This window comes from Balaenoptera physalus, assembly GCF_965194825.1.
Source record: "Balaenoptera physalus genome assembly, chromosome: 10".
NCBI classification, from domain to species: domain Eukaryota; kingdom Metazoa; phylum Chordata; class Mammalia; order Artiodactyla; family Balaenopteridae; genus Balaenoptera; species Balaenoptera physalus.
Window position 1 is genome coordinate 64,655,412 of NC_138889.1, and position 26,184 is coordinate 64,681,595.

Sequence of the window (26,184 nt, forward strand, 5' to 3'; positions counted from 1 at the left end):
GAGAATGTGTGTGTGTGTGTGTGTGTATGTGTGTGTACACACTCAGGGTAGAGGGAGAGGTTGTGTGTGGTCCCTGGAGGACTAGGGACAATTATGGCATGTACCCCCCTAGAAGAACATGAAGAGGAGGACTCGGACACGGACTTCATGATGCCCCAGTTCCAGGGCCAACCCAGCGACGCTGTGGACATCTTCTGCGGCCCGAGTATAGGAATGGTGTGGCCCTGGAAGTCTCACACAGTTACTGAAGCCCTGGAGGTCTGTGGGCACCGGCTGCGGGGCCAGTACTTGCCCCCCAATTATAAGCAGCTGCAAGAGGACCTGGACAACAGCCCTCGAATCCAGCAGGCACTGGCTATACAACAGGCCCTGCTGGAGGTGAGGACAGAGGTTTAAAGAATGGGACGGTGGCCACCAATTCCCATCATAGCCACCCACCTCTGCCCTAAACACCTTGTCTGCCCCTAGGGCATGCTGCGGGAGGTGCAGGAATTCTGCAGGGACCATCACTGGATGAAAGGCATTTATGAGTTCCTGCAAACCTGGGGGCCTCAGAAGCTGGAGTCTATGAGAGGTTGTCCTGTCAAGAACTACGCGATGCTGGTGAGCTGCCTAAATGGTTGGCAGGCCCGTGTCTCCAGCATACCCATGGAGCTGATCACAAAAGGCGGGCTGCTGCTGCTGAGCTGCCGTGACATACAGGTAGAGACGGGTGAGTGCTGCTTATCTTCCCTCCTTTCCTTTGCCTTCTGTACCTTATCCACACAGCCCTTCTTGGGCCTTCAGTGTCCTCCAGGGACCTTTGGTGCAGGCCCCTCATTGGACCTGTAGGGCCTCCCAAAGCCCCAGGTCCCAGGCCCTTCCCTTTGCAACTGAAGGTGTGATCACTGCAGAGGACAGCCTCTCCACCTGTCTTGGCTCTACTCATTCACCATACTCCATAGGAATTGTGTCCCTGTCACCTAGCACTTTCTATTCTTATGGCGCGGAAGTAGTTCGAACCAAATGTGACTGAGAAAAATCCTAGCCTGCTCCTTAGGCTAGGAGAACTCAGGCTAGGAATCAAGGGTGCCCTCTCCCCACGTGTAGAAGTCAAAATTGACACTACAATTTGCATGTATAAAAAGTTACTCTCTTTAACTGATCTTGGCTTAGTCTGTAGCCCTAAATTCTGCTGATGGTGAAAAAAGAGACAGTTGGCCCTTCCAATCTGCGTGTTCTGTGTCTGTGGATAAAATTCCAGAGAGTTCCAAAAAGCAAAACTTGAACCGATAACTGTTTATATAGCATTTACATTGTATTTACAACTATTTACATAGCATTTACGTCATTTTAGGTATTATAAGTAAACTAGAGATGATTTAAAGTATACAGGAGGACATATATAGGTTATATGCAAATACTATGCCATTTATAAAATGTGTGGATTTTGGTATCCTCAGGGATCCTAGAACCAATCCCCCGAAGGGACAACTGTATTCCAATTGAAAGTGCACTTTTTTTTAATTTAAAGCAGCACTTTTGGTCTAATTCAGTCTATTTTGGGTATTTGGTCAATTCAAAATTCATACTACAGTTCTGGATTGTTTTGATTTTCAAGTGTCCTCTACTCCTTTTCCTCCCCAAGGTGGCCCCGGCATTAGAGAGGGCTTCTGGGCTGTGTGCTCTTCTTTGCTGGCTTCTGTTGACTTCCCTGAGGTCTCTGCCCTCCTTGTGACCTTGCTGTTCCTGGTGCAGCTGTGTTCTGAGCTGGTGTAGCTGGCGTGTGTTCTCCTGGCTAATAGGAGCCCAGAGTGTCTACCTTTGCTGACTCGGCTCTGCATTGGCTCCTGCTGACATTACATATCCTTAGGGTTTTAGTGAACCCTTCATCCAGTCTTTGTCTTAGGCTGGCCACCCCATAGCTTCTGCTTAAGGGTCCCTCGCCCCTCCACACAGGAACCCTATCTGGGCCCACTGGCTATCAACTCTCCACTATCTCCTGTATCCCCTGCCATTTGGGAGCTGTGGCGGACTTGGGAACGTTATATTTGGCCCTCTTTCTGGCACAACACATCACACCATGATTTCTGCTCTGCTGTGACTATCTCATGTCACATGAGCATGAGGGCACCCTGCAAGCGGGTATCTCCCCAAAGTGATACATGGAAAGTGGAGCTCAAGCCCACTCTGCTGTCTGTTCCCCGCTCAGCCCATCTCAGTTTCCCACCTCATGTGTCTACCTACCCCCACGAGGCCAAGGCCTAGTAGGTCTCCCTGGGTCTCTGAGAAATCTGGTTTAAGACCTAGTCTTGTTCCTCTTTTCTCTTCCTCCCTTTCCATGGGAAGGATGTCTCATGCTACTGGTTACTAGCTAAGTGCCTCCATGCAGGAGATGGCTGTGGAGAAACACACAGAGGGGTAGATTGGGAAGCTGGTGATTTGTTCTTCTGGGAAACAGAGAGGTTTTGTCACCTAAAACACCCATGAATGGCAGTAACCAATCATGTCTGCTTCCTGCAGAGACTAGATACTCTCAGATCCATGGCCTCCAGGCCTGCTTTCTTTCTTTCTTTGGTTGCACCAGGTCTTAGTTGCAGCAGGCGGGCTCCTTAGTTGCAGCTCACCAGCTCCTTAGTTGCGGCTCGCCTGCTCCTTAGTTGCGGCAGGCAGGCTCTTTAGTTGTGGCATGTGAACTCTTAGTTGCGGCATGCATGTGGGATCTAGTTCCTTGACCAGGTATCGAACCCCGTCCCCCTGCATTGGGAGCGCAGAGTCTTATCCACTGTACCACCAGGGAAGTCCCCAGGCCTGCTTTCTTTATAAGGTGGGAGGCCTTGGAGCTGGGCCTGAAAGAGTTTGCTTAAAAGTGCTTGCCTGCCTAGCCCTCCCTGCCTTTGCTCTTCCACAGATGAAAGCACATACCTCCTTAGGTATCTTCTAGACCACAGAACTCCCCGCTCTTTCCCCAACCGTCGCTCCTAAATGCACAGGGGATTCAGGCTGGCAAGGCAGGAACAGGAGGACCTGTGATTGGCCTGCTTTCTTTCTGACCCTGTTTTGGGCAGGATTTGCTCCACTCTTGCTCAGGAAGTCAGTGTTCTTTCTAGTTTGTTGGCTTCTTGGTCCTTAGTCCAGGTTCAACTGGCCTCTTCAAGAGGAGCAGATGGAGAGATAAAAGCACAGGGTTCAGAATCCTGGCTCTGTTTTTTACTGGTTTGCATGACTTCAGATCACTGAGCTTCAGTTTCTTTATTTGTAACATAGGCATAACAATGTAGTCGCTCACAGGGTTATGGGAAGGAGGATTAAATGAGATATTATTTGCAATGTTTCTAGCATTGAGTATGACATGCAGTAGATGCTTAATTTTTTTCATTTCACCTTATTCCCTTCTGTCCACTCTCATCCTTCTTGCTGATCTAATTCTGTCTTCTTATCCTGCAACTTTGTTCCTCTTCTACTTGGGCTCCCTTGAATACTTGAATTACCTACTGTTATGAGTTGGCCTCACCAGAAACTTGAGTTCATACTTTACTCTTCCCTCTCCCTAACTCCACCACGTCCAGCCTGTCACCAAATCCTTTCCATTCTTCTGCCTCCTAAATATCTCTCAAATGTGTTTTCCCATCCGTCTCCAACTTCCAGGAGCCCTGGTATTTTATCAGTCCATTGCTCCCTTATACCACACAGTGTCACTGTTGAGCTCCTCTCTGTCTTCACTGGCCCCGTGCTGCTGGTCAGAAAGCGGCACCATGGCAATGGCCTAGCTACTGTCATAGGTCAATGGGATAGTTTGAAAAGGGATAAGTGCACATCTTTGTGTTCTGTTCAACCTTGGGTACCCCTCAGAATTTCCCTTGTCTTGGTTTTCTCAGTCTCAGCTCTTGGTGCCAAGTCCTATTCGTTACCTCCTCCAAAGCTCCAACAGGTCCATTCCCTGTATGTCTCAATTACCTGTGCCTGGAACTCACTGTCCTACTTTCCAGTTGCAGAGATGCTCATGGAGGATGAGTTAATTTACTTTTCACCCTTCAAAACATAAAATATAACACAGTGGAGCCAGGCTGTCAGAGTTTGAATCCTTGCTCTAGCATTGTGTGATGTTGATATTTAACCTCTCTGAGTCTCACTTTGCTTATCTTTAAAATAGGGGCAATAATAGTATCTACCTCAAAGGGTTTTGTGAGGATTAAATGGGTTAATACAGGTAAAGTAGTTGACACTGTGTCTGGCATGTAGTAAGCACTCTATACTGTATTTTGTGGCATACTCCATACCCTATTTCTATATTGTATTTTGCTGCTCTGTGCATATTTTAACATCTCTGAACTTAAGAGGTGTATTATAATTGATGGCATCATCTTTTCTTTTTTCGTGGTGTATGTAAAATAATGGTGCTTCTTACAATCAGTGGCATCTCAGATTTGACGAGGTATCATGTTGGTATTACTCCTGTCCTCGGCGACAGTGGAGGTGTTCATATTGCCAAAGCCAGCTTCCAAGATTATCTTCTAGCCCCAAATCCACCTGAGAGCCTCTTTCCTTTAATCCTTAAAACCAAAAGGCAGATTACACACTCTTCTTGGTACCTCTTCTACTAGAGCAGAGGCAGTAAGACTTCTCAGATAGAAAATGTTTATCTGTGGTGGGCATTCTGCTCTTCATGGACACGGCATCCCTGTGGCTTTGCACACAGTTTCATCCACTTGGCGTCCCCTTCCCTGAGGAGGCCTTCCCCAGCGTCCTCAGGTCTCCTGCCCCTTCACTGAGCCAGGTTGAGGGCTCTTTGAAGAGCATTTATCACACTGGTATGTGATTATCCACTTATATGTCTGTCTCTGCTGCCATATTGTGAGCTGCTGAGGGTGGGAACACTTTCTGTCTCACTCATCACTCTTGTCTACCGGTGCCCAGCACAGGCCCAAGTGCACTGCAGCTGACTGGACACCAAGCAGGGGTCCAGTAAGTGTTCAGTGACTGAGGGAACGAATTCATGCTCTGGCTGCCCCTTCAACCTGCTCCCACTCCAGCCCCGCCACGCTCCCCTGGCACTTCACCCCCCCATGCCTAACTCTCTCCTGTCTTCAGAATCCAAGCTGGTGAGCATCAGGAAGGACCTTCTTGAACAGGTACAGAACGAATGCCGGAGCCGTGGTCAGCAGCTAATAACAGAGCTCACAGATTTCACGAAGGCCTTCCAAACCATCAACTCAGACATCCACGCCCTCACGTGGTGCTCCCAGAAGGTGGGCTCTCCCCATTCTCCTTTCCCAGCTTATCCAGGGCCGTCCCGCTCGCATGCCCAGCACACTCCCTTCAAGTCTCAGCTGAGCTCTCGACCGGGCTTGATGCTCTTAAACTGTGCTCACATGCATGGTCCGCCCTTGCCAGTTCTCATCCTGCTCACGTGGCCCTCAATATCATCATGAGAGGGGGAGGCCCTGGTGTCTTGAGAGAGATAAAGTCTGGCTTTCAGAGACCGAGTTCTGCTCTCTGTACAGTCAAGTAGGGATCCATACCCTGCCATCAGGGCAACGATCTGACGGGGGAGGAACTGTGCTGTCTTCAGGGAGACCTAGGTCAGATGGCGGATCTGATCCCAGATTGCCCTGATCCCAGCTGGTTAAAAGGTGGCTGCTGGGGCCTGGAGCCTCTAGCAGATGGGAGTGCCCCTCAGGATGGGCCTAGAGAAGTGCAAAGGGCTGTGGGAGTGCTGGTCTCATACTGTAGTCCCTGCAGCTGAACGAGGCCAACGAGCGGTACCCAGAGCTGGAGGAGCGAATGGAATATACGCGGTCACTCTATGAGCTCATCCACAACGACTTTGGTGTCTTCAGTGCTGAGAATGAGGCACTGGACATCTCGGTGAGAAGGCACCTCTCCCGTCTCTCCCAGTGCCCCTCCCCCATAACCACCTCTGCTTGACTGCCTTCTGCCCGCCCCGCAGCTTCTGGACACGTGGGAGTCATTCCAGTTTGAGAAAAGCCAGGCCTCAGGGCTCCTGCTCAGTGAGCGACATGCCATTGTGCCTAAGCTGCAGCAGCTGATGGCGGCGGCGCTGGCGGAGCTGGAGGGCCTGATTGGGAAGGCCCTGTCCGGTCCCTTCATGGACCCTGCGCAGGAGCAGAGGAGCACTGAACGGCAGCTCATCTCCCTGGAGCGTCAGTTCCAGAACACAGCCAGCAGCCTCAGGGAACTGCACCATGCCTACACCACCGTCACTGGTACCGAGGGCCCCGGCCCCTCCATCGCCACCCTGGGATGCCCCCTCCCACTGAGATCAGGGTTGGGACTCAGGGACCTGCATCTTGGGTGACCCTAAGCAAGTCTTGGGAATCATATACCTTCATTTTAGTCTCTTTTATATGTGAAGACTGCAGGACAAAATCTAAATACATTGGGTATGTCAAGTGTTGTGCTTAGGGTGGGGATACAGGGGCACACAGTCTGGTAGAGAAGGCAAATAGGTGAGCGTTCCATCAGAATGTGATGGGGTCAGAGGGCTAAAAGCTTGTGCAGGAGAAATATAAAGGTGTCCTCATCGTAGTCCTTAGCCTTTGTGTAGCCCTGTTCAACCCAGTCCTACACCAGGCAGCAGGTCCCAGATAAAAAGGGGTCTTGATGCTCCACGGCCACTGCTTCCAGCCAATGTGCTGGAGAGAGGTGGCTACTAAAGGCCTCACCGGCCCCTAGTAGGAGACCGGGACAGAACTATTGACCTTAGCCCTTCTGTGCAGTGGCGTAGCTAGGCTGGCTCCCCTCTGCACCTAAAGAACTTTGTAGGCTCCAGTTTCTTTTCTCAGGTGCAGTCAGTTCTGTTGGTCACTTGTATCCCTTGGAAGGGCACACTGCTTCTGACTTGCCTCTTGGCCAACCGCCAACCGTTACCATCTCTGCCTGTGGGATCTTCAATCCCAGGGAGGGCCATTTGACCAAATGTGAGGTAGAAGACACTGTGGGACCATCCTCAAACAAGGGGCTTTTTCTTTGGTCAAGTATTGGGAGACCCTCATCCTATACTGTAACTGATGTAGACCAGACCTTGACCTTTCCTGCTAGTGGTTGGGACATTTGTGGAAAAGCACAGTAGGGGACTCAGGCCTTGTGGGGTTAGGCCCAGGAAACCCCACAGCATTGCTTTTACTTCTTTCTTCCATCCCTGTCTCCTCACCAAACTCCCAGTTTTTAAAAATAATCTAGGGTCTTAGATCAAGACCATTAATACTACTCTTTATTTTCCACCACGTATCCTTTATTTTACTTACTACCTTTGACATTTGCTTTGTTCTATAACTGTGTTAACAACTATTTTGATATCTAAGGTTTAATGGTTTTGTTTACCCACTGCCAATTTTTAAAGTACCACATCTTTTCATTATTTTCACTCCTTCCTTGGATGGCTGCAATAATTCTTTGAGTATTTCTTTTTCCTAAGAAGGGAGTTGGAGGTGTTAAAATTTCTAAACTTCTTATGGCTAAGAATGACTGTATAATGTCCTTATATCACAGCTTGGCTAAATATTGAATTCTGAAGTCACAAAATTTTTTTGTCCAGACTTAGATATTACATCACTGTCTTCTGACATTTATCATTTTGGACAAATCTGATATCAATCTGATTTTCTTCCTTTGTAGGTAATCTTTTTTTCGATTATTTGATAATGGCTCTTACAATTGCTCTGCTCCCCTTTCAGAATTTTTATTTGTATGTTGGATTTTCTGGATCTCTCCTCCATTTCTTTCATCTGCTTCATCATTATTTCTTTTATTCTTTTTTTTTTTTGAGTTCTGGGGAAATGTGAATTTATCTTATAAGCTTCCATTTTCTGTGGTGTCTACTCTGTAATTTCTTTCTTTTTTTAAAAAAGTAAATTTATTTATTTATTTTTGGCTGCGTTGGGTCTTCGTTGCTGTGCGTGGGCTTTCTCTAGTTGTGGCGAGTGGGGGTTACTCTTCGTTGCGGTGCACGGGCTTCTCATTGAGGTGGCTTCTTTTATTGCGGAGCACGGGCTCTAGGTGCACGGGCTTCAGTAGTTGTGGCACACGGGCTCAGTAGTTGCGGCTCGTGGGCTTTAGAGTGCAGCCTCAGTAGTTGTGGCGCATGGGCTTAGTTGCTCCGTGGCATGTTAGATCTTCCCAGACCAGGGCTCGAACCCGTGTCCCCTGCATTGGCAGGCGGATTCTTAACCACTGTGCCACCAGGGCAGTCCCTGCAATTTCCATTGCGTTTTAAAACACACATACACATGTTGTATTTGTTTGATTAAGTGCACATGTATATGTATATAAGTGTATGTATATGTGTATATATACATGAACATATTTCCTAGCTCTGTCTACTGAAGAGTCCAAGAAGGAAATACACTCCAATAGCAAGGAGCCACATTGTGCCCAGATCGTAGTTTCTAATACCATTCCCCACTAAAAGGAATCAGGGCTCCTCAGAGAATGAATGATTCCAGGGCCATGGCAGGGTAGGTACAAGATGAGAGTGGAATATCTTTTTAAGCCAGAAAGTAAGGAAGTGTTAAGTTCTTTTTAAAAGTGATGGGACATGGCACAAGGACACAGAAGGGATGCCAACTGGACAAATCTGGGACAATTTGACCACCAGTGGAAGTACAAAGTAAACTACTGAAAAAAACAGGAATGTATTATCCATACTAATACTAAGTAGATAAATCAGTGAGGGAGAAATGAGGACTTGTGCTTACAGTAGAATGCCGGAGCCAGCTGGGCAGTGTGAAGGGAGGGCTGGAGAGGGCCCTCATTTTGCCAACCATCATGGTAAATATTGGATTGGGAGAGGATCATCAATGAATGCCAAATTCGGGGGCAAATTTGATGAGGAACAGAATATTTGCACTGTCTTAGAGAGTCTCCCTCAGAGACTACTTATTAGTTGCAAAGGTAATAATTCAGTGGAGAAATTGGGCAACATTTTGAAGGTGATCAAAATTAATATCGCCAATGAGGGACAGATGAGACACAAATGGACATCACGTACCTCCAGACGTGATACCCAGAGGACACAACATTACCGATTCAACAGTCCAGCATTACCGATTCAACAGTCCAGCTGAGAGTGATTTTACAACCTCAGCCATGAAAAGAAGCATAGAAACACAGCACAAGAAACTTTCTGTTAACAAAAAAGGGAGAAAGGGGACTGTCTACTTCAAAAATGTCTATGTTACAAAAGACTGTGGGGAATGTTCCAGATTAAAAGAAGTTGAGGAGACATGACAAGTAAATATGGTACTTGACCCTAGACTGGATGCTGTACTTGAGGGGAAAAAAAATGCTATAGAGGACATTACTAGGCCAACTGACAAAATGGAAGTATAGACAGTAGATCAGATAAAAGTATTATATCAATGTAATATATGAAGTTGATAATTGTACCAACGTTGTAGAAGAGAATATCCCTTTTCTTAGTAAATACACACTTGAGTATTCAGGGGTAAAGGGACATGATATATGTAACTTAGTTTAAATAGTTCAGAGAAGAATTATGCATTTGTGTGTGTATACACACCTGCCCAGACACCCACAGAGCATGTAAACACAAATGGTAAAGAGAATGGGTAAAATGTTAACAAAAGGTGATCTTGATAAAGGGTATACAGGAATTCTTTTTACTATTTTTTTTTTGCAATTTTAAAAAGTTTGATAGCATTTCCAAATAAAAAGTTTTAAAATGCAATGGAATTTACGGAATAGACAATCCTCAAGTTTGTCTTTATTTTCTCGTGTGTCTGGAGATACTATGTCTGCTCCTTCTTACAAAGAGAGTTCTTTACTTGTTCAATATTTAATGTTAAGACAACTGCTATCAAAGATTATACGGGGGGAGTTCCCTGGCGGTCTTGTGGTTAGACTTCCGAACTCTCCCACTGCTCTGGCCCGGGTTCAGTCCCTGGTCTGGGAATTGAGATCCTCAAGCCTCATGGCGCATACAAAAAAAAAGATTATATGGGTTTCTAGCTGGATCTTTTGAGTTCAGACAAAGGAAGATTTAAAGAGTTTAATTTACTTTGTGTGTGTGGTTTTTCGGGTTTGGTTTTGTTTTGCGTTTTGGTTAGATCAGAGCGCTGATAGCCTAGTGATTCTCAGACCTGCATGATGGGTGATGCATCACGTAAGATGCATGGTTCTCAGCATTTGGGTGTAGCTTTTTCACTTTTTCTCTCACTCAAGAAGGTACAGTGGAATTCAAGTGAATGAGAGTGACAGTTTTATCGCAATATTCTTCAATCTGGTCTGATGTCTTTTAAGTAAATTGCAAACCTCAGTACTATAATTATTATTAATAACAAATTATTTTTGACACATATCTCAAAAATGAATATAAATTTTGGTTAAGAACTAATGCAGAAGCTTGTGAGATGAAGGGAGGGAATAATGGTCAGAGACAGACAAAATAGGGAGCATCACCATTTACCCGTTATGGTCCTCCCTGTGGGCCAGATCTTTTTTCATATGCATCTCACTGAACTCATTCATTTGTCCAACACATATTTGTTGAGTGCCTACTGTGCACCATGCTTGAAGTATATCAATGAACAAATGACAGAACCCCTGCCCTCATGAACTGAACGTTCTAGCTGGGAGAGAAAGACAACAAATAATAAACATAAAATATAACCAAATGATGGAATATGTTAGAAAGTGATAAATGGTATAGAAAAAAAGTAGAGCAGGCTAGGAGGGGTTGGGAATGCCAGGGAGGGTGGCTAGCAGTTCTTAATGAGGTGGGCTGCATAGGCCTCATTCGGAAGGTGATATTTGAGCAAGGACTTGAATATGGTGAGGGACTGAGCCGTGTGGTTTTCTAGGGGAAGTGTGTTCCAGAAAGAATGAACTGCCAGTCAAAGGCCCTCAGCAGGAGGGAGCACGCCTGGTGTATCTGAGCAACAGTAAAGAGTGTGGTGTGGCCGGAGTGGCATAAGTGAGACAGAAACTAATAGAAGAGGAATCCTTCCCTTTCATCACTATCACATTTTCCTAGATTTTCTTTCCTTGGACTAACTCTCCCTTGGATTATTGTACTGAACAATTTTGGGCAACCCCACCTGCCCTGTCCCTGGCACTTTCAGGACCCTCCCTTCTGTCATTATGGGCTCTTGACTGACCATCCCCCATCATGCCCCCACCCCCAGCCCTGCACATAGCCTGGGCCTCAGCAAGCCCTATCCCACAGGGGACGAGAGTCCTGTGCCCTTGCCAGTCTGTGGGACCTGTCCTATTGTGCAGCAGCAGCGCATCTGGCACCTGTACCGAGTCATCTCTGAAAATATCAGCGAGTGGAAGTGCATGGCTTTTGCCAAGGTGCTGACACCCTCCTTGGACCTCCTGCCTGGGAGTGGAGAGTCTGCAGGGGTCGGGGTGGGGAAGGGTCTCCAGCTGCCAGTGTGCCTTTCTCCCTACAGTTCAATCTGGCTGTGGCCCAGGAGAAGACAGATGGCTGGCTGACAGAGGCGGCCCAGATGAGTGCAACCCTGGGGCTGCACAGCCCAGTTCTGCAGCGCTGCATGCACGTGCTGGAGGAGTTCCGCAGCCTCCTGCCGTTGCTCACCAGGCTGGGCAGCCTCCAGCTGCAGAACGTCAACTGCCAAGCCCTCCTGCGAGGTGGGTTTGGGTAGAGTCAGAAGGGAGGGGAAGGGAAGGATGTAGGGTTTGAACAATGGGACAACTAAGTTCCCTATTGCTCTTTTTGGAAACACCTTTCCTCCTCAGGTTGCCCTGGTCTTCCCTCACGGACCACAGCCTCCTTTCCCCCACAGGGACAAACATTCTTAACCTCTCGCACTACCACGTGGGTCCTCTCTGCTGACTTGGGCTGGGCTGGGCTGGAGTCTTACCTCTGGACTCTGAATTGTGCTCTGGACCTTAGGTTCTGGGCCCTTGCCTCTGCGTCGTGCTCTGAGACGTGCTGTCTGGGAGCTGGGCTGGGCTGGGCTGGTCTCTGCCAACGACCGAGAGTTGCCCTGACTTGTTGTCCCTCCCCCTCCAGACTTAGGGTTAGGCGATCTCCACAACATAGAGCTCCTAACAGTGGGCCAGCTGCTCTCTTGTCCCCTGCTGGAGTTTACAGATCGAATCAAAGAGGTGGGCTGCCCCCCGCTCTCCGCCCACAAAGGAAAGGTGGTCCAAGCCCAGGGCCTGTTTGCTAAGCTCTAATAGAGCCAGTTAAGGCTTAGCAGCCCCTTGAGACAAGGAGGACAGTGGGTATTGGCTTGTAGTGGGGTGGGGTTGAGATTGCTAGCCTGCCTGGAGGGTATGGGGATCTGATGGGTGGTTCCAGATGCTCTGTGACGGAAAGTATGTCCCTTCCCTCCCAGGGGAAGGAAGTGGGTGGCAGCCCTGAAGTTGTGGGCACACAGGATGGCAGATGTCCCCCAACACTTACCCTGGCCCAAAAGAGCATGAGCTGACTGAGGCATTGTCTGCTCAGCTGGAGCCTTGCAAAAAAGTGGGTTTCAGGGCAGCAGCCCTTGGTCACAGTGTGATGCTGGTGGCCTGTCTTTGAAACCTGATGGTCCCACTCTCCATCTCTGAGACCTCCACTCTCCTGGGCCCTGGCCCTCGAGTCCCAGCTCCAAGGCTATCCCCTGAGCCATTAGCCAGTCCTGGTTCCTGAGACCCAACTGTTCCAGATCTGGCGGTGTGAAAACATACGGACTCATGCCCAAGAGACCCTACTGCAGCTGCAGCGGGCCTGGGAAGCACGACAGCTGCGACTGCTCAACTTCATCCTGCACGTGCCGTACGAGCCCCCAGCTTCAGAGCGCTCCAAGAGACAAGTGCCCCACAGCCCCCAGTGGCAGGTGGTGGGCAAGGATAGTGGCACCTTCATCCTTTCAGGTGAGACCCAGCCCTCGCGGCCCAGTGAAAGCCCCTGCTGCTGGGGAGAGTATTCATTCCCCAAGCCCTGCCGGATCTGGCTTCTCTAGCCAGGGCCCCCTCCCCCCTGGACAGCCTGAGCCATCAGTCTGTTCTGAGACAATATCTTCCACGTAGCTCTCGTACAGTCTTAATCTTCTTGGGAGCCCCCCACCCACTCCCTCCCACCCAACGCCTGGCCTCTTCAGCAAAGGTCCTCCCCTTTCTGCGTGTGCTAAGAAATTCCTCATGGTCACGTCTCTCCAGCTTTCAATGCTCTGTCCTCCAGACTGCACCCACTCATTAATTCCTTTGTCATTCCCTCATCAAACTCACCTGCCTCTTCTAAGCCAAATGCAGGAGACTCTGAGATTTACAGACCGAAGTCCCATCCCTTGCGGACTCCCAGTCCAGTGAGAGAGGGACAAGAGAATAGAGACAGGTGCATGACAGAGCACCTAACTGAGGGCAGTAGCATCTCAGAAAGAGGACCAACATCAAGGGACCGGCAGAGTTAGAGAAATCTTCCCTTCCCTTAGGCAAAGGCCTCAGTCTGACTTCTGAAGGAGTAGGAGTTTGCCAAATTTGCAAGGGGAGAAGGGCATGCCACGCAGAGGGAGCAGCGTATGTACGGGTACTCAAGATGGTATAATTAGGGAAGTAAAGTAGAAATTCTCTTATCCAGCCTAATTGAAACCCAACTGGCGAATTCCAAAAGTTAAACAGGGAAATCATAAAATATGCATACATGGCTTAAGATTTTTATTTTAGCTTAAATCATATAATGTACATTTATTTACTAACCTTTTAACCTAAAGACAAGAGATTTTCTTTGATTTGCAGTCAAGTGATAGAAGCTCCTCACTGCCTTTCTTGCGTTAATACATCATCTGCTATTTCCACTTTCAGTTTCTGTAAAGTTGAGAAGTGACATGAGGACACTTGTAAAGCTATCTGAATCCAGAACTTTTCTAGATTTTTATTATGATTACACAATCTTAAAATATCGACTTGCCTATATCTAATTTAATATCATGTTTTTATTAGTATACTGAAGCCCTTCCATAGTTTCCATAGATTCAGCAACTATTTTACCACCCACATTTCAGTGGTTAACATGATATAAGATTAAATTCTGTAATTAAAATTATAACTCACACAAACAGAACTCACATAAACAAGTTTGCAAACACACTCTGGCTCTTGGTGAGCAACTAGGTTCAACTAGTAGAAGACAAAAAGTTTGTGTCTTCTAGAGAGTAGTTTGAGATCTGTGAGTTTCAGTGTATTTTGGGTATCAGTCACCCCTGCCCTTGCCCCATCTGACTGCCAGCTCAGCTCAGCTCGAGCCCACTCTTCCTTAGATCACAGCAACCTGCAGGATTCTATCCAGGAAAGTCTTCAGGTGTTGTTCAAGATCCTGGCCATCCAGAAGTCAGGAGACTTAAACAAAATGGCTTTGGAGTGGGTGACTATCATGCAAGGCCTGAGTGAGTGCCGGCCTCTAGCTGGGCTGGTGGGTGGGTCCTGAGGTGAGACGGCCCAGAAGGATGGGGAGAGAGGTCGGGGGTGGGTGAGGACAGAGTGAGGACCTCCTTCAGGGCCACTTCTTGGGCTGAAGTGACCAGGTCTTTATTCACGCTGCAGGTTTTCTCTCCTTCGAGCAAGGTCCCTGGGTCCTGCTAAGCAGAGTTTTTTGGGGGTGGGGCATCCCAAGAGGGCAGGAGCAGGCTGGACCCCCTCGCAGAAGCTAGAACCCTAGTCTCCCTCCAGTGTTCCCCTGGCTGCTTCTCACAGGTGCCCTGCTGCAGGTGTGGGTGACTTTCCAGCAGAAGTGGATATTTCTGAATAAAGTTCTGCATGAGATGAAGATCCAGTTTCCTAGTTCTGACCTGGTAGGGAAGGGGGGGTGTGGCAGGGTGGGCAAGTGCTACTGGACAGTGGGGCTCGGGGCGGGAGGGGGATGCCACCCTCACTCTTACCTTCTCTCTCACCACAGAGCTCCCGTTTTGCGGCCACGGATGAGCAGTATCGGACCCTGATGAGGATCTCTGTAGCTGACCCCCTGGTTCTGTCACTTATAGTGCCCAGTGCCAAGCGGAGCCCTTCCTTCCAAGGCCAGCAGCTGCAACAACTGCTGCAAGCGGGCTCCGTGGAGCTGGAGGGCATCATCGTGGCTCTGGAGAGCGTGCTCTATGCCACGTGTGCTCACTTCCCCCGCCTCTTCTTCCTCAGTGACAGTGAGCTGGTGGCCCTGCTAGCTGCCCCGCTGGAGCCCTGTGAGGCCCAGCTATGGGCACGACGCTGTTTTCCTCACGTGCATGCCGTGAGCTTCAAGTCCAGCCGAACTGATAGAAACACGGATGACCGGGAGTCAAGCCCAAGCCCACAGACTCAGGTGGAGGCACTTGCAGTGCTCGGGGCAGGTGGGGAGGAGGTGGAGCTGCCGGCGTCCCTTCCTCTGCATCCAGATCTCCCCAGGTGGCTGGCCTCCCTGGAGGAGTGTCTGCGTCTGGCCCTGGTGCACATGCTGCAGGACTGTGTAGCTGCCCGTCTTGCTCTGGGCCCGTCCCTAGACAAGGCCTTCAGGCAGCCGCCCCAGCAAAGCCAGTCGCCCCCGCAGATGTATGTCCAGCACTGGCTGGACCTGGTCCAGGCCTTCCCGTGGCAGTGTGTGCTGGTGGCAGAGGAGGTGGTATGGCGGGCCAACATGGAGGAGGCTCTGCTTGAAGGGAAGGCCCTGGCCGCGGTCCCCATGCACGTGCGCAAGCTTGAGGTACTGGTGAATTTTTTGCGGGCCCAGAGGGCCTCTCAGGGTGAGCAGCCCCTGCCCTCTGTCCGCCAGACCAGCCTGCTCAGCGCCCTGTTGGTCATGACAGTGACTCACCGGGATATAGCGCAGCTGCTGCAGGAGCACCAGGTCAGTGATCTCACGGACTTCCACTGGGCCCGCCAACTCAAGTACCACCTGGCTTCACCTCACCCCACTCCCCAAAGCCCCCTGCAGAGTCCCAAGTCTCGTGCACCTACTGAGACTTCTCTGTCACCAGCTGCATGCTGGATAGATGTGCTGGGTCGGTCTTTCCTGTACAATTACGAGTACCTGGGTCCCAGACTGGGGTCTCTCCCCAGCCTGCTTCCTGAGCGGCCGGCCCTAGTGCTGTTACTGGCCCTGGAAGAGGTGGCCTGTGGGACCCTACTGGGCCCTGATGGTGTGGGCAAGGCAGCTATGGTGAAGACGCTAGCGCAGGCCCTGGGGCGCCAGCTGGTGGTGGTGCCCTGCTTGCCTCAGATGGAGGCCCAAAGCCTGAGCAATTACCTGAACGGGGCCCTGCAGGGTGGCGGCTGGCTGCTGTTAGAAGCAGCTCAGCACTTGCCCCTTGGCTTACTCTCCGCCCTGGGCCAGCGCTTGGCCGAACTGCGCCACCTCTATGCCCCACTGTACCAGGAAGCTTCCCGAAGTACCAGCACCGTCGACCCCACCCACCCCCAGCTCCTTGGCAGTGGCTTCTTTGAGAAACGTCACGTGGACGTGCGCCTTGGCTATGGCTGTCTCCTGACGCTGCGTGCCCTGAGCCCTGCCGTGCCTGCCAACCTGCGCCAGCTACTGAGGCCTGTGGCATTGACACTGCCTGACCTGCGGCAAGTGGCAGAGCTGACCCTCCTGGGTGCGGGGATACGGGACGCCTCCCGCATGGCTACCCGCCTATCCAAATTCTTCTCCCTTGAGTGTGAGCTGGTGTCTGGGCCCCTGCCCTGCCGCTTGCCCCTGCTGAAGAAGGTGCTGGAAGACACGATACAGGCTCTAACCGTGACCAAGGAGGATCCCGAGTCCGAGCAGCCCCGCAGCCTAGCCGCCGTCGAGGAGGCCGCCCTACTGCGTGCCCTGCTGCGCTCCCCACTGTTCAGCATCCTGGACGGGGTCCACCTGCACAACCTCCAAAAGCTGCTCTGTGGGCTCTTCCCTACCGCCAACGAGGTGCTGGCAGAGCCTGTAACCCCCAGGCTGAGGAAGTCACTGCTGGTGGAGGAGTTGCAGCAAGGAGGCCTGAATCCCAGCCCTGATATTTTGGGGTCCCTGGAGCAGCTGAGTCAGGCCCTGGGCCAGGCCTCAGGTGTTTTGCTCCTGGGCCCTGCAGGCAGTGGCAAGACCACATGTTGGCGCAGCTTATTTAAGATCCAGAATCAGTTGGCAGCCATGGAGGACCCCTCAACCCAGAGCTGCCAGCCTGTGGAAATTACTCACCTGTATCCCAGTGTCCTCAGTCCCCAGGAGTTCCTGGGATGGCTGGAGGGCCCCTGCTGGCACCATGGTGTCTTCCCCAGGCTGCTTCGTGAAGCCAGTCGGTGTAAGACTGTGGGCCCAAGGGGGAAGGTGCAGGAATCAGTGGGGATTCATCACTGGATAATATGTGATGGGGCTCCCAGTGCTGCTTGGCTGGACTCCATCACTTGCCTCCTGGGTGACCCCCCCCAGCTTAGCCTCCCCAATGGTCAGCAAATAGCACGACCCCCAGGTACTTTCCTTTTGATGGAGGTGGGAGATGCAACAGACATGTCTCCCACAGTGGTGGGCCGTTGTGCCCTAGTCTGGTGCGGTGGGGAGCAGACTTGGCAGGGTATGCTGAGCGTCCTGATGGCAGCCCTGCCCCGGGAGTACCGCCTGCAGCTCCAGACTGTCACTGCACTCAACCACCTGGCAGAAGTGCTGGTGCCTGCCACATTCCGATTCCTCACCTGCCAGGGTGCCAGCTCTCTGCTGCAGGTACATGGGCAGCGGGCCGTTTGCCCAGGTGTGGCTGAAGTCACCAGCTTGGCCCGCATCTTGCGTTGTCTGCTTGACCCACACCTGCGCATAGATGAGAAGGAGAAGGCACATATCCCAGGTGAAGGGAAGGGCTGATTTGAGAGCTATGTGGCCTTGAGGATAGCTGGGATATAGCTCGAGCCTGTGGCCCAGGTTCTTAGGTGGACTTGGGCCTGGGGACTGAAAGTGAGAAGTAATAGTCAACCTCTACTCTCTTCCCCCACCTCCCTCCCCTTTTTCCTCCTGGGGCTCCGATTCTGGCCATGGTGACCTTTGCAGAGGACCTCAGCTATAGTGATCCTGTGGCCCGAAGCTTCAAGTCCTCGAAAAGCAGCTCTCTGCACCGGTACCAGGTCGACAGTGACGCTGTGCCTAGTAAGCGCAGGGAGCACTTGCTGGCTGTCAGCAGCTTTCTTTTTGCTTTGATCTGGGGCTTTGGAGCCCACCTTCCCTCCAGGTATCTACAGGGATGGGGGATGCAGAGGGCTGAGATGGAATGAATGGCCCATGGGAGTCAAAACCCAGGTGACATTGTTGGGGGAGGGTGGAGTGTGTGAGTGTATCACAAATGGAACTGTTGTAACTGTCTGACACTTTTGCCTGTATGTCCATCTGAGCAGGCTCTGGCCCCTCTTTGATACCTTCCTGAGGGATTCTATTAGTTGCCTCTCCAACTACCCTGAGCTACCAGCCTCAGCCTTGGTGTTTGATCTACACGTGTGCCCTGAAGATGGGACGCTGGCCCCCTTCAATGGCCAATACCTGGGCAGCCGCATCAAGGGAACTCAGGGCATCTTCAACCCTTCTCCTCAGGTGTGAGGACAGTGGGGCAGTAGCTGGGGTTGGGGCTCAAAGAGATATCCTGGGGCGGTCCATGTCCTAGGCCTACCTGCTCCCGTTCCTTGAAATGTTTTCACAGTCTCCAGAATGCATGCAGTGTTCTGCAAATACAGCTTTAATACAGATTCCTAGACCTTTACTTTCGGCTAGATTACTGTGTTAACCTGGAGCTGCCACAGTAAGCCCTGCTCCTGTCCTGTAGACCGAACGGCTCTTGTACGTGGTGGACCTGCTTCTGTCAGAGGGACACCCGGTGCTGCTGGCTGGAGAGGCAGCCACGGGGAAGTCAGCCTTTGTGGAAGTGCTAGTGGAGCCACAGCACCCTTACACGTCCAGCCCCATCCACCCTGCCGTCAGTCCCACCCACCTTCGCCTCCTGCTGAGCCGGGGGGTCCAGGGCCAGTCACAAGCCAGCCCGTGGCCTGGGCGGCACGTGGATTCCAAAGGCTTTCTCCTCTTCCTGCTGGAAGATCTGCACCTGGCTGCTTCCGGTAAGGAGCTGGGAGGAGGGAAGGAGTCATTGTCAACTCTTGAGACTGGAAAAGCCCTAGCAATATTCAACTCTCAAACATACACCTACAGACCAAACTTCAGTGTTCCATTCTTAATATCTTCTCAGTCTACGTACGCTCCCTGAATAATCCTGTCCCTTGCATGGCCTCATCCACCATCTCTATGCTCTGACTGCTAAATCTCCATCTCCAAGATCCTCTTCTAAGCACCAGATCTGTTTATCTAACAGTCTGCTATATATCTCTACCTTGTTGTCCCATTAACACCACAGATCCAACTCTGAACTCATCATCCTCCCCCAAAACCCTGCTCTCATGTGCCCTCTCAGTACCTGGTACCACCATCCATCCAGTCACTGTAGCCAGAAATCCTGTTGACATCTTCCCCTCCCTCACCAATATCCAGTCACCATGTGTCTTAATTTTGCCTCCTAAGTATCTCTCAAACCTCTCCACCTATTTCCATTCCATCTTCCCTGGTTCAGGCAGTCATTACCGGGAACTCTGGCAAATTTTCTTGTGATGAGTGTTCTCTAGATTTTTATGCTCTGTGCTCTAACTGGATTCAACTTTGTAATGCAGGCATCCAGTAAGTTAGGCTTCCTCTAGCCTCTGGGATCGCCATCCTCTCGGCCTTCTCTCCTGCATTTATCTAGCTAAATCCTACTTATTCTTTACAAATAATCTCAGGCAATATCTCCTCCAGGAAGTCTGGGCCTCCAGGCTAGGTTCGATACTCATTCTGTGCTCTGTACAAAAATCTATGACAAATATGGTTTTATGACTGTACGTTTACTGGCCTGTCCCTGCCATCCCACTCTGAGCTTCATCAGAACAGAGAGTTGTTTCACTCATTTTGATAGACCCAGCAGGAAGTAAGTTCTCAGTAAGAGTTTGTAGAAGAAAAGATAAGGAAGGAAAGGGGAGAAATTGTGATGAAAGTTTGGGTTATTAAAGTTTAATGTTTCTAAAGCAATATGATGTCAAATCCAGATGATGACAGTTTCCAAATATGGCCATGGGAATGGGCAAAAATGAAGTATAGGTACAGGTTATTGAAGTCAAGGAAGTCAGTGGGCTAAAGCTTTAGATGGATTGTCCAGTTAGACACTGGAGTCCTTATGCAATTTAGAAACTTGAACCAGGTGGTATAAGTACTTAATAATATTTGGTATAATTTATTGAGTACTATATGCTACATGCTTTATCTATGTCATCTTTAGTGTTCATAAAAGCCTAATAAGATGGAGATTTGTTATGATTATTTTAAAGATAAAGAAACTGGGAGATTTTATAACTTGACCAAGACACTCTAGCCAGTAAGTATCAGACCAAGATTAAAATTTAAGCCTGCTTGGCTAAAAACCAGCAATTTCTTCCAACTAAATTATTTGGCCTTCTCAGTGAATTCACACAAGAAATCAGGATGTCAGTGGATAATAGAAAGAGTAAAAGGTGGTACTGCCAGATCTGTGAATGGCAACCAAGACAAGATTTCAACAGGAAGGTTGAAAACATTGTAAGCAATGTTGTAGAGTGAAGTATACACAGCTGGCAGTGTAAAAGCTGTCCTTGGGTGAAAGCCACCAAAACATCCAGTATAAAGTAAAAAATTAATATACATACAACAAAACAGAAAACTGACCCACCGTCAAGAGAAAATGGTCGATAAAAAACTGAGCCTGAGATGGTCTAGAAGTTGAGTTTCAGAGCATCCAAGTACTGAAAGGAAAATATGAGCTTAATGAGTGGACATAGAGGTAATCTCAGCAAAGGAATGGAAACTACTAAAAACAACTAAATGGAAATTGTAGAACTGGAAAATACAATAACTGAAATGAAAAATTTACTGGGTAGCTTAACAGCACATTGGAAATGGTAAAAGAAAGAGTCAGTGAACCCTGAAGCGTGGAAAAATATTGACTATGAAAAGAGCTTCAATCCAATGTATATATAGTTGGAGTTTCAGAAGGAAAGAAGAGTGAGACTAGGGCAGAAAAATATCTTTGAGGAAATAATGGCCTATATTTTCCCAAATTTCTATAAAAATATTGACTTTCAGATATAGAAATCTCAGTTATCCCCAAGTAGGATAATAAAAAGAAAAACATATCTAGGAACATCTTAGTCAACTTGCTGAAAAACCAAAGAAAGAAAAACTTTGAAAGTAGAGGGAAAAAAAGACACATAATGTACACATGAACAACATTAAAAATGGTTAACTTCTCATCAGAAATAACAGAGTCCTGAGGGTGGTGGTACATCTTTTTTTTTTAACTTATTTTTGGCTGTGTTGGCTCTTAGTTGCGGCATACGGGATCTTCGTTGAGGCACGGGGGATCTTTCGTTGCGGCGGGCAGGCGGGCTTCTCTCTAGTTGTGGTGTGTGGGTTTTCTCATCTCTAGTTGTGGCATGCAGGCTTCAGGGTGTGTGGGCTCTGTAGATGTGGCATGCAGGTTCCAGAGCATGTGAGCTCTGTAGTTTGTGGCACGCAGGCTCGCTAGCTGAGGCGGGCAAGCTCAGTAGTTGTGGAGCGTGGACTTAGTTGCCCCGCGGCATGTGGGGTCTTAGTTCCCTGACCTGGGATCGAACCCTTGTCCCCTGTATTGGAAGGTAGATTCTTTACCACTGGACCACCAGGGAAGTCCCAGTACAACATCTTTAAAGTACTAAAAGGGAAAAAACAAAACAAAACCCTGTCACCCTAATTCTCTACTGAGTAAAGAAACCTTTATAAATGAGGATAAAATAAAGATATTTCAGATACATGAAAGCTGAGAAAATTCATTGCTGCTAGAATTGTACTACAAGACATGCTAAAAGATTTTCTTTAGGTAGAAGGGAAATAATATCATATGGAAACTCATATCTACAGAAGAGAATGAAGAGCATCAGGGACAGTAAATATGTGGGTACATATAAGTAACCATTTTTTGTCTCTTAATTTCTTCTAAAGATAGCTGGTAGTTTAAAACAAAAATAATAGTATTGTTAGATAGAGTTGGCAATGTAAGTAGAAGTGAAAAAAATTGGAACAGTAGTAAAAGGACAGGGTGGGGAGCAGTGAGTAAACTGAATTATACCATTCTAAGGTTCTTACATTTGTGAAATGTGAAATAGGAAGGTGAAATAGGAAGTGGGAAAGGTTAGGTATGAGGTGTGAAGTGGTACAGTGTTACTTCTAAGTACTGAGAAGTTAAGGAGGCATATTGTTAGCCCTAGAGAAATCACTAAATACTAATAACAAAGAGTATAACTAAAAAAGCCAATAAAGGAAATACAGTGGGGTATAAAAATATTTAAGTTATGTGAAAGAAAGCAGGAAATGAGCAACAGTGGAATAAAAAAAACAGAAGACAACAATATGGTGGACTTTTTAAAATTTTTGATTGGAGTATAGGTGATTTACAACGTTGTGTTACTTTCAGCTGTACAACAAAGTGAATCAGTTATACATATACATATATCCACTCTTTTTTCGATTCTTTTCCCATATAGGTCATTACAGAGTATTGAGTAGAGTTCCCTGTGCTATACAGTAGGTCCTTATTAGTTATCTATTTTATATATAGTAGTGATGTATATGTCAATCCCAATCTCCTAATTTATCCCTCCCACACTTCCCCCCTGGTAACCATAAATAAGATTGTTTTCTAAATCTGTAACTCCATTTCTGTTTTGTAGATAAGTTCATCTGTACCATTTGTTTTAGACTCCACATATGTGATAGCATACGATATTTGTCCTTCGCTGTCTGACTTACTTCACTCAATATGACAATCTCTGGGTCCATCCATGTTGCTGCAAATGGCCTTATTTTGTTCTTTTTTTATGGCTGAGTAATATTCCATTGTATATATGTACCACATCTTCTTTATCCATTCCTCTGTCAATGGACATTTAGGTTGCTTCCATGTCCTGGCTATTGTAAATAGTGCTGCAGTGAACACTGGGGTGCATGTATCTTTTCAAATTATGGTTTTCTCCAGGTATATGCCCATGAGTGGGATTGCTGGATCATGTGGTAACTCTATTTTAGTTTTTTAAAGAGCCTCAATATGGTGGACTTTAAACCAACCGTATCAGAAATTACATTAAATGTAAATGGACTAACACTCTAAATAAAAGGATAGCTTTGTTAGACTAGATAAAAAGGTAAGAAGTAGCTATATGCTATCTAAGAGATATACTTTAAATTAAAAACACATATAGATGCTTTTAAAGGCAAAATATTTACCATACAACTAGTATGCATAAGAAAGTTGTGTGGCTATAATAATATGAAAGTCCTTCAAGACAAAGTGTATTATAGAGAGCTGGAGATCTCATAATCAAAAGATTCAAATAATCAGAAAGACATAAAAGTCAAAAATGTGTATGCACCTAAAACAGAGCTTCAAAATATATGAAGAAAAAAAACGGACAGAAATGAGGGAGAAATAACAAGTCCAAAATCCTAGTAAGGGGCCTTCCCTGCTGGCTCAGTGGTTAAGAATCTGCCTGCCAATGCAGGGGACACGGGTTCAATCCCTGGTCTGGGAAGGTCCCACATGCCGTGGAGCAACTAAGTCTGTGCACCATAACTACTGAGCCTGCACTCCAGAGCCCGCGAGCCACAACTACTGAAGCCCGCGCTGCCTAGAGCCCATGCTCTGCAACAAGAGAAGCCACCGCAATGAGAAGCCCACTCACTGCAATGAAGAGCAGCCCCCTCTCGCCACAACTAGAGAAAGCCCACGCGCGGCAACGAAGACCCAACACAGCCAAAAATAAATAAATAAATATTTTTTAAAAAGTAATGCTTCAAAATCATAGTAGGAGATTTAACACTCCTCTCTTAATAATTTATAGAACAAGGATAGAGAAAATAAGGATATAGATCTGAATAACACTATCAACCATATTGACATTTAGAGAACATTATACCCACTAACTGCAAAATGCACTTTCTTTTCAAGTGCACATGGAACATCCACCAAGACAGACCATATGCATAAAATAAGTCTCAATAAATTTCAAACGATTAAAATTTACAGAATATTTTTCTCTGACTGTAACAATAAAAACCAGTAATAATAAGATACCTAGAAAATCCCCAGTTCTTTGAAATTAAACAGCACACTTCTAAATAACTCATGCATCAAAGAAGAAACTCCAAGGGAAATCAGAAAATATTTTGAACTGAAAAATAATGAAAACACAACACATCAAAATTTGCAGGATGTAGCTAAAGCAGTGCTCAGCGAGTTTATAGCTTTAAATGCTTATATTAGAAAAGAAGAAAAATTTGGAATCAATGATCTGTATTTTCAGCTTAAGAACCTAGAAAAAGAAGAGCAAGTTAAGCCCAAAGTAATTAGAAGGAGATAAATAATAAAGATGAATGAAACGGAATAAAGCACAAACAACAGAAAATATCAATACAGCCAAAATTTGAAAAAGATAAATCAAATGAATCGCCAAGTAACACAAATCAAGAAATAAAATGAGAAAATATAAATTATCAACATCAGGAATGAAAGAGGTTTTATTTTAAAGATGTTAAAAAAGATAACAAGGGAATATTGAGGAAAACTTTATACTAATAAATTTAGCAATTTAGATGAAATGGACAGATGCCTTGATAAACACAACTTATCAAAGTCTGACTCGAGAGGAAAAAGAATAGAAAATGAATAGCCCTATACGTCTATTAAAAATTTGAATTCATAATAATAAACATCCCCAGTCCCGGAAGGTTACACAGTTAAATTATATCCAATATTTAAGAAAACAATGGAAACTTACACACAGGTTTTCAGAAAATGGAGTAAATGCTTTTCCACTCATTTTATAAGGCCACCATAACCCTAATACCAAGTTCTGAAAAGATATTTCAAGAAAATAAATTATAGACCATGATCTTTCATAAATATAAATGCAAAAGTAAATCCTCAGGAACTTCCCTGGTGGCGCCGTGGTTAAGAATCCGCCTGCCAATGCAGGGTACACGGATTTGAGCCCTAGTCAGGGAAGATCCCACATGCCGTGGAGCAACTAAGCCCGTGCACCACAACTACTCAGCTTGTGCTCTAGAGCCTGCGAGCCACAACTACTGAGCCCGCGTGCCACAACTACTGAAGCCTGTGCGCCTAGAGCCTGGAATCCTCAACAAGAGAAGCCACCGCAATGAGAAGCCCGTACACTGCAACAAAGAGTAGCCCCCACTCGCCGCAACTAGAGAAAGCCCACGTGCAGCAATGAAGACCCAATGCAGCCAAAAATAAATAAATAAAATAAATAAATTTATTTTAAAAAATCCTCAATGAGATATTAAGTAAAATTCAGCAACATATAAAAAGAACAACACATTATGATCAAGTAGGGTATATCTCAAGAATGCAAAGTTGACTCAACATTCAAAAATCAATGTAATTCATGACATTAACAGAATAAAGGAGAAAAAGTGTAACATCGCCTCATTAGATAAAGAAAATGCATTTGATAAAATTCAGCACTATTGGGAATTCCCTGGTGGTCCAGTGGTTAGGACTCCATGCTTCCATTGCAGGAGGCATGGGTTTGATCCCTGGTTGGGAAACTAAGATCCTGCATGCTGCGGTGCGGCCAAAAAAAAAAAAAGATCAACACTATGGTAACTCCCAGCAAACTAGGAACAGAAGGGAATTTTCTCAATTTGATGAAGGGCATCTATTAAAATCTACAGCTAATACATACTTAATTGTGAAATATTGAACACTTTCTCCATAAGATCAGTCACAAGCAAGAATGTCCACTCTCACTGCTTCTATTCAATAGTGCACCAGAGACCCACATCAGTGCAATAAGAAAAAGAAATAAACGCCTTTAAAATTGGAAAAGACAAAGTAATACTGTCTCTACTAGCATATAACATGATTTACTACACGGAGAGTCCTAAGGAATCTATCAAAAAAAAAAAACAAACTACAAAACTATTAGAATAAATAAGTGAATTTAGCAGGGTCACAGCATACAAAGTCAATCTGTTGAATCATTATTATTTCTATATGCTAATTACAAACAATTGGAAATCAAAATTTTTAAATATTTAAAATATCATCTAAAAGCTCAAAGTATTTAGGAATAAACTTAGTGAAAGATATACACTGAAAATTACTAAATATTGCTGAGATAAAG

The 26,184-nt window shown here is 47.0% G+C and overlaps 2 protein-coding genes and 1 long non-coding RNA gene across 3 annotated transcripts in view; 1 reads left to right on the forward strand and 2 right to left on the reverse strand.

The window, feature by feature from the left end:
- LOC309667691 overlaps window positions 1-14,955 on the reverse strand; it is a 30,875-nt gene extending 15,920 nt beyond the window's left edge. The window contains exons 1-2 of the long non-coding RNA XR_014267900.1: window positions 14,850-14,955; window positions 13,672-13,779 (exon numbers count right to left, since the gene is read on the reverse strand). This is a non-coding gene — a long non-coding RNA (uncharacterized lncRNA). The remainder of the gene's footprint in view (window positions 1-13,671; window positions 13,780-14,849) is intronic.
- Window positions 1-26,184, forward strand: part of DNHD1 (dynein heavy chain domain 1) — a 76,475-nt gene that overhangs the window by 27,648 nt on the left and 22,643 nt on the right. Inside the window, 15 exon segments of the mRNA XM_082476291.1 lie at window positions 113-378; window positions 469-712; window positions 5,071-5,228; window positions 5,722-5,891; window positions 5,893-6,206; window positions 11,186-11,313; window positions 11,415-11,613; window positions 11,999-12,093; window positions 12,642-12,849; window positions 14,232-14,357; window positions 14,665-14,762; window positions 14,867-17,753; window positions 17,954-18,131; window positions 18,295-18,487; window positions 18,717-19,005. Coding sequence (XP_082332417.1) covers window positions 113-378; window positions 469-712; window positions 5,071-5,228; window positions 5,722-5,891; window positions 5,893-6,206; window positions 11,186-11,313; window positions 11,415-11,613; window positions 11,999-12,093; window positions 12,642-12,849; window positions 14,232-14,357; window positions 14,665-14,762; window positions 14,867-17,753; window positions 17,954-18,131; window positions 18,295-18,487; window positions 18,717-19,005 — 5,553 coding nt within the window.
- The window catches only part of RRP8 (ribosomal RNA processing 8), a 54,276-nt gene continuing 47,111 nt past the window's right edge, over window positions 19,020-26,184 (reverse strand). The window contains exon 8 of the mRNA XM_082476349.1: window positions 19,020-21,695. Within this exon, the coding sequence (XP_082332475.1) occupies window positions 21,594-21,695 (102 nt within the window). The 3' untranslated portion in view covers window positions 19,020-21,593. The remainder of the gene's footprint in view (window positions 21,696-26,184) is intronic.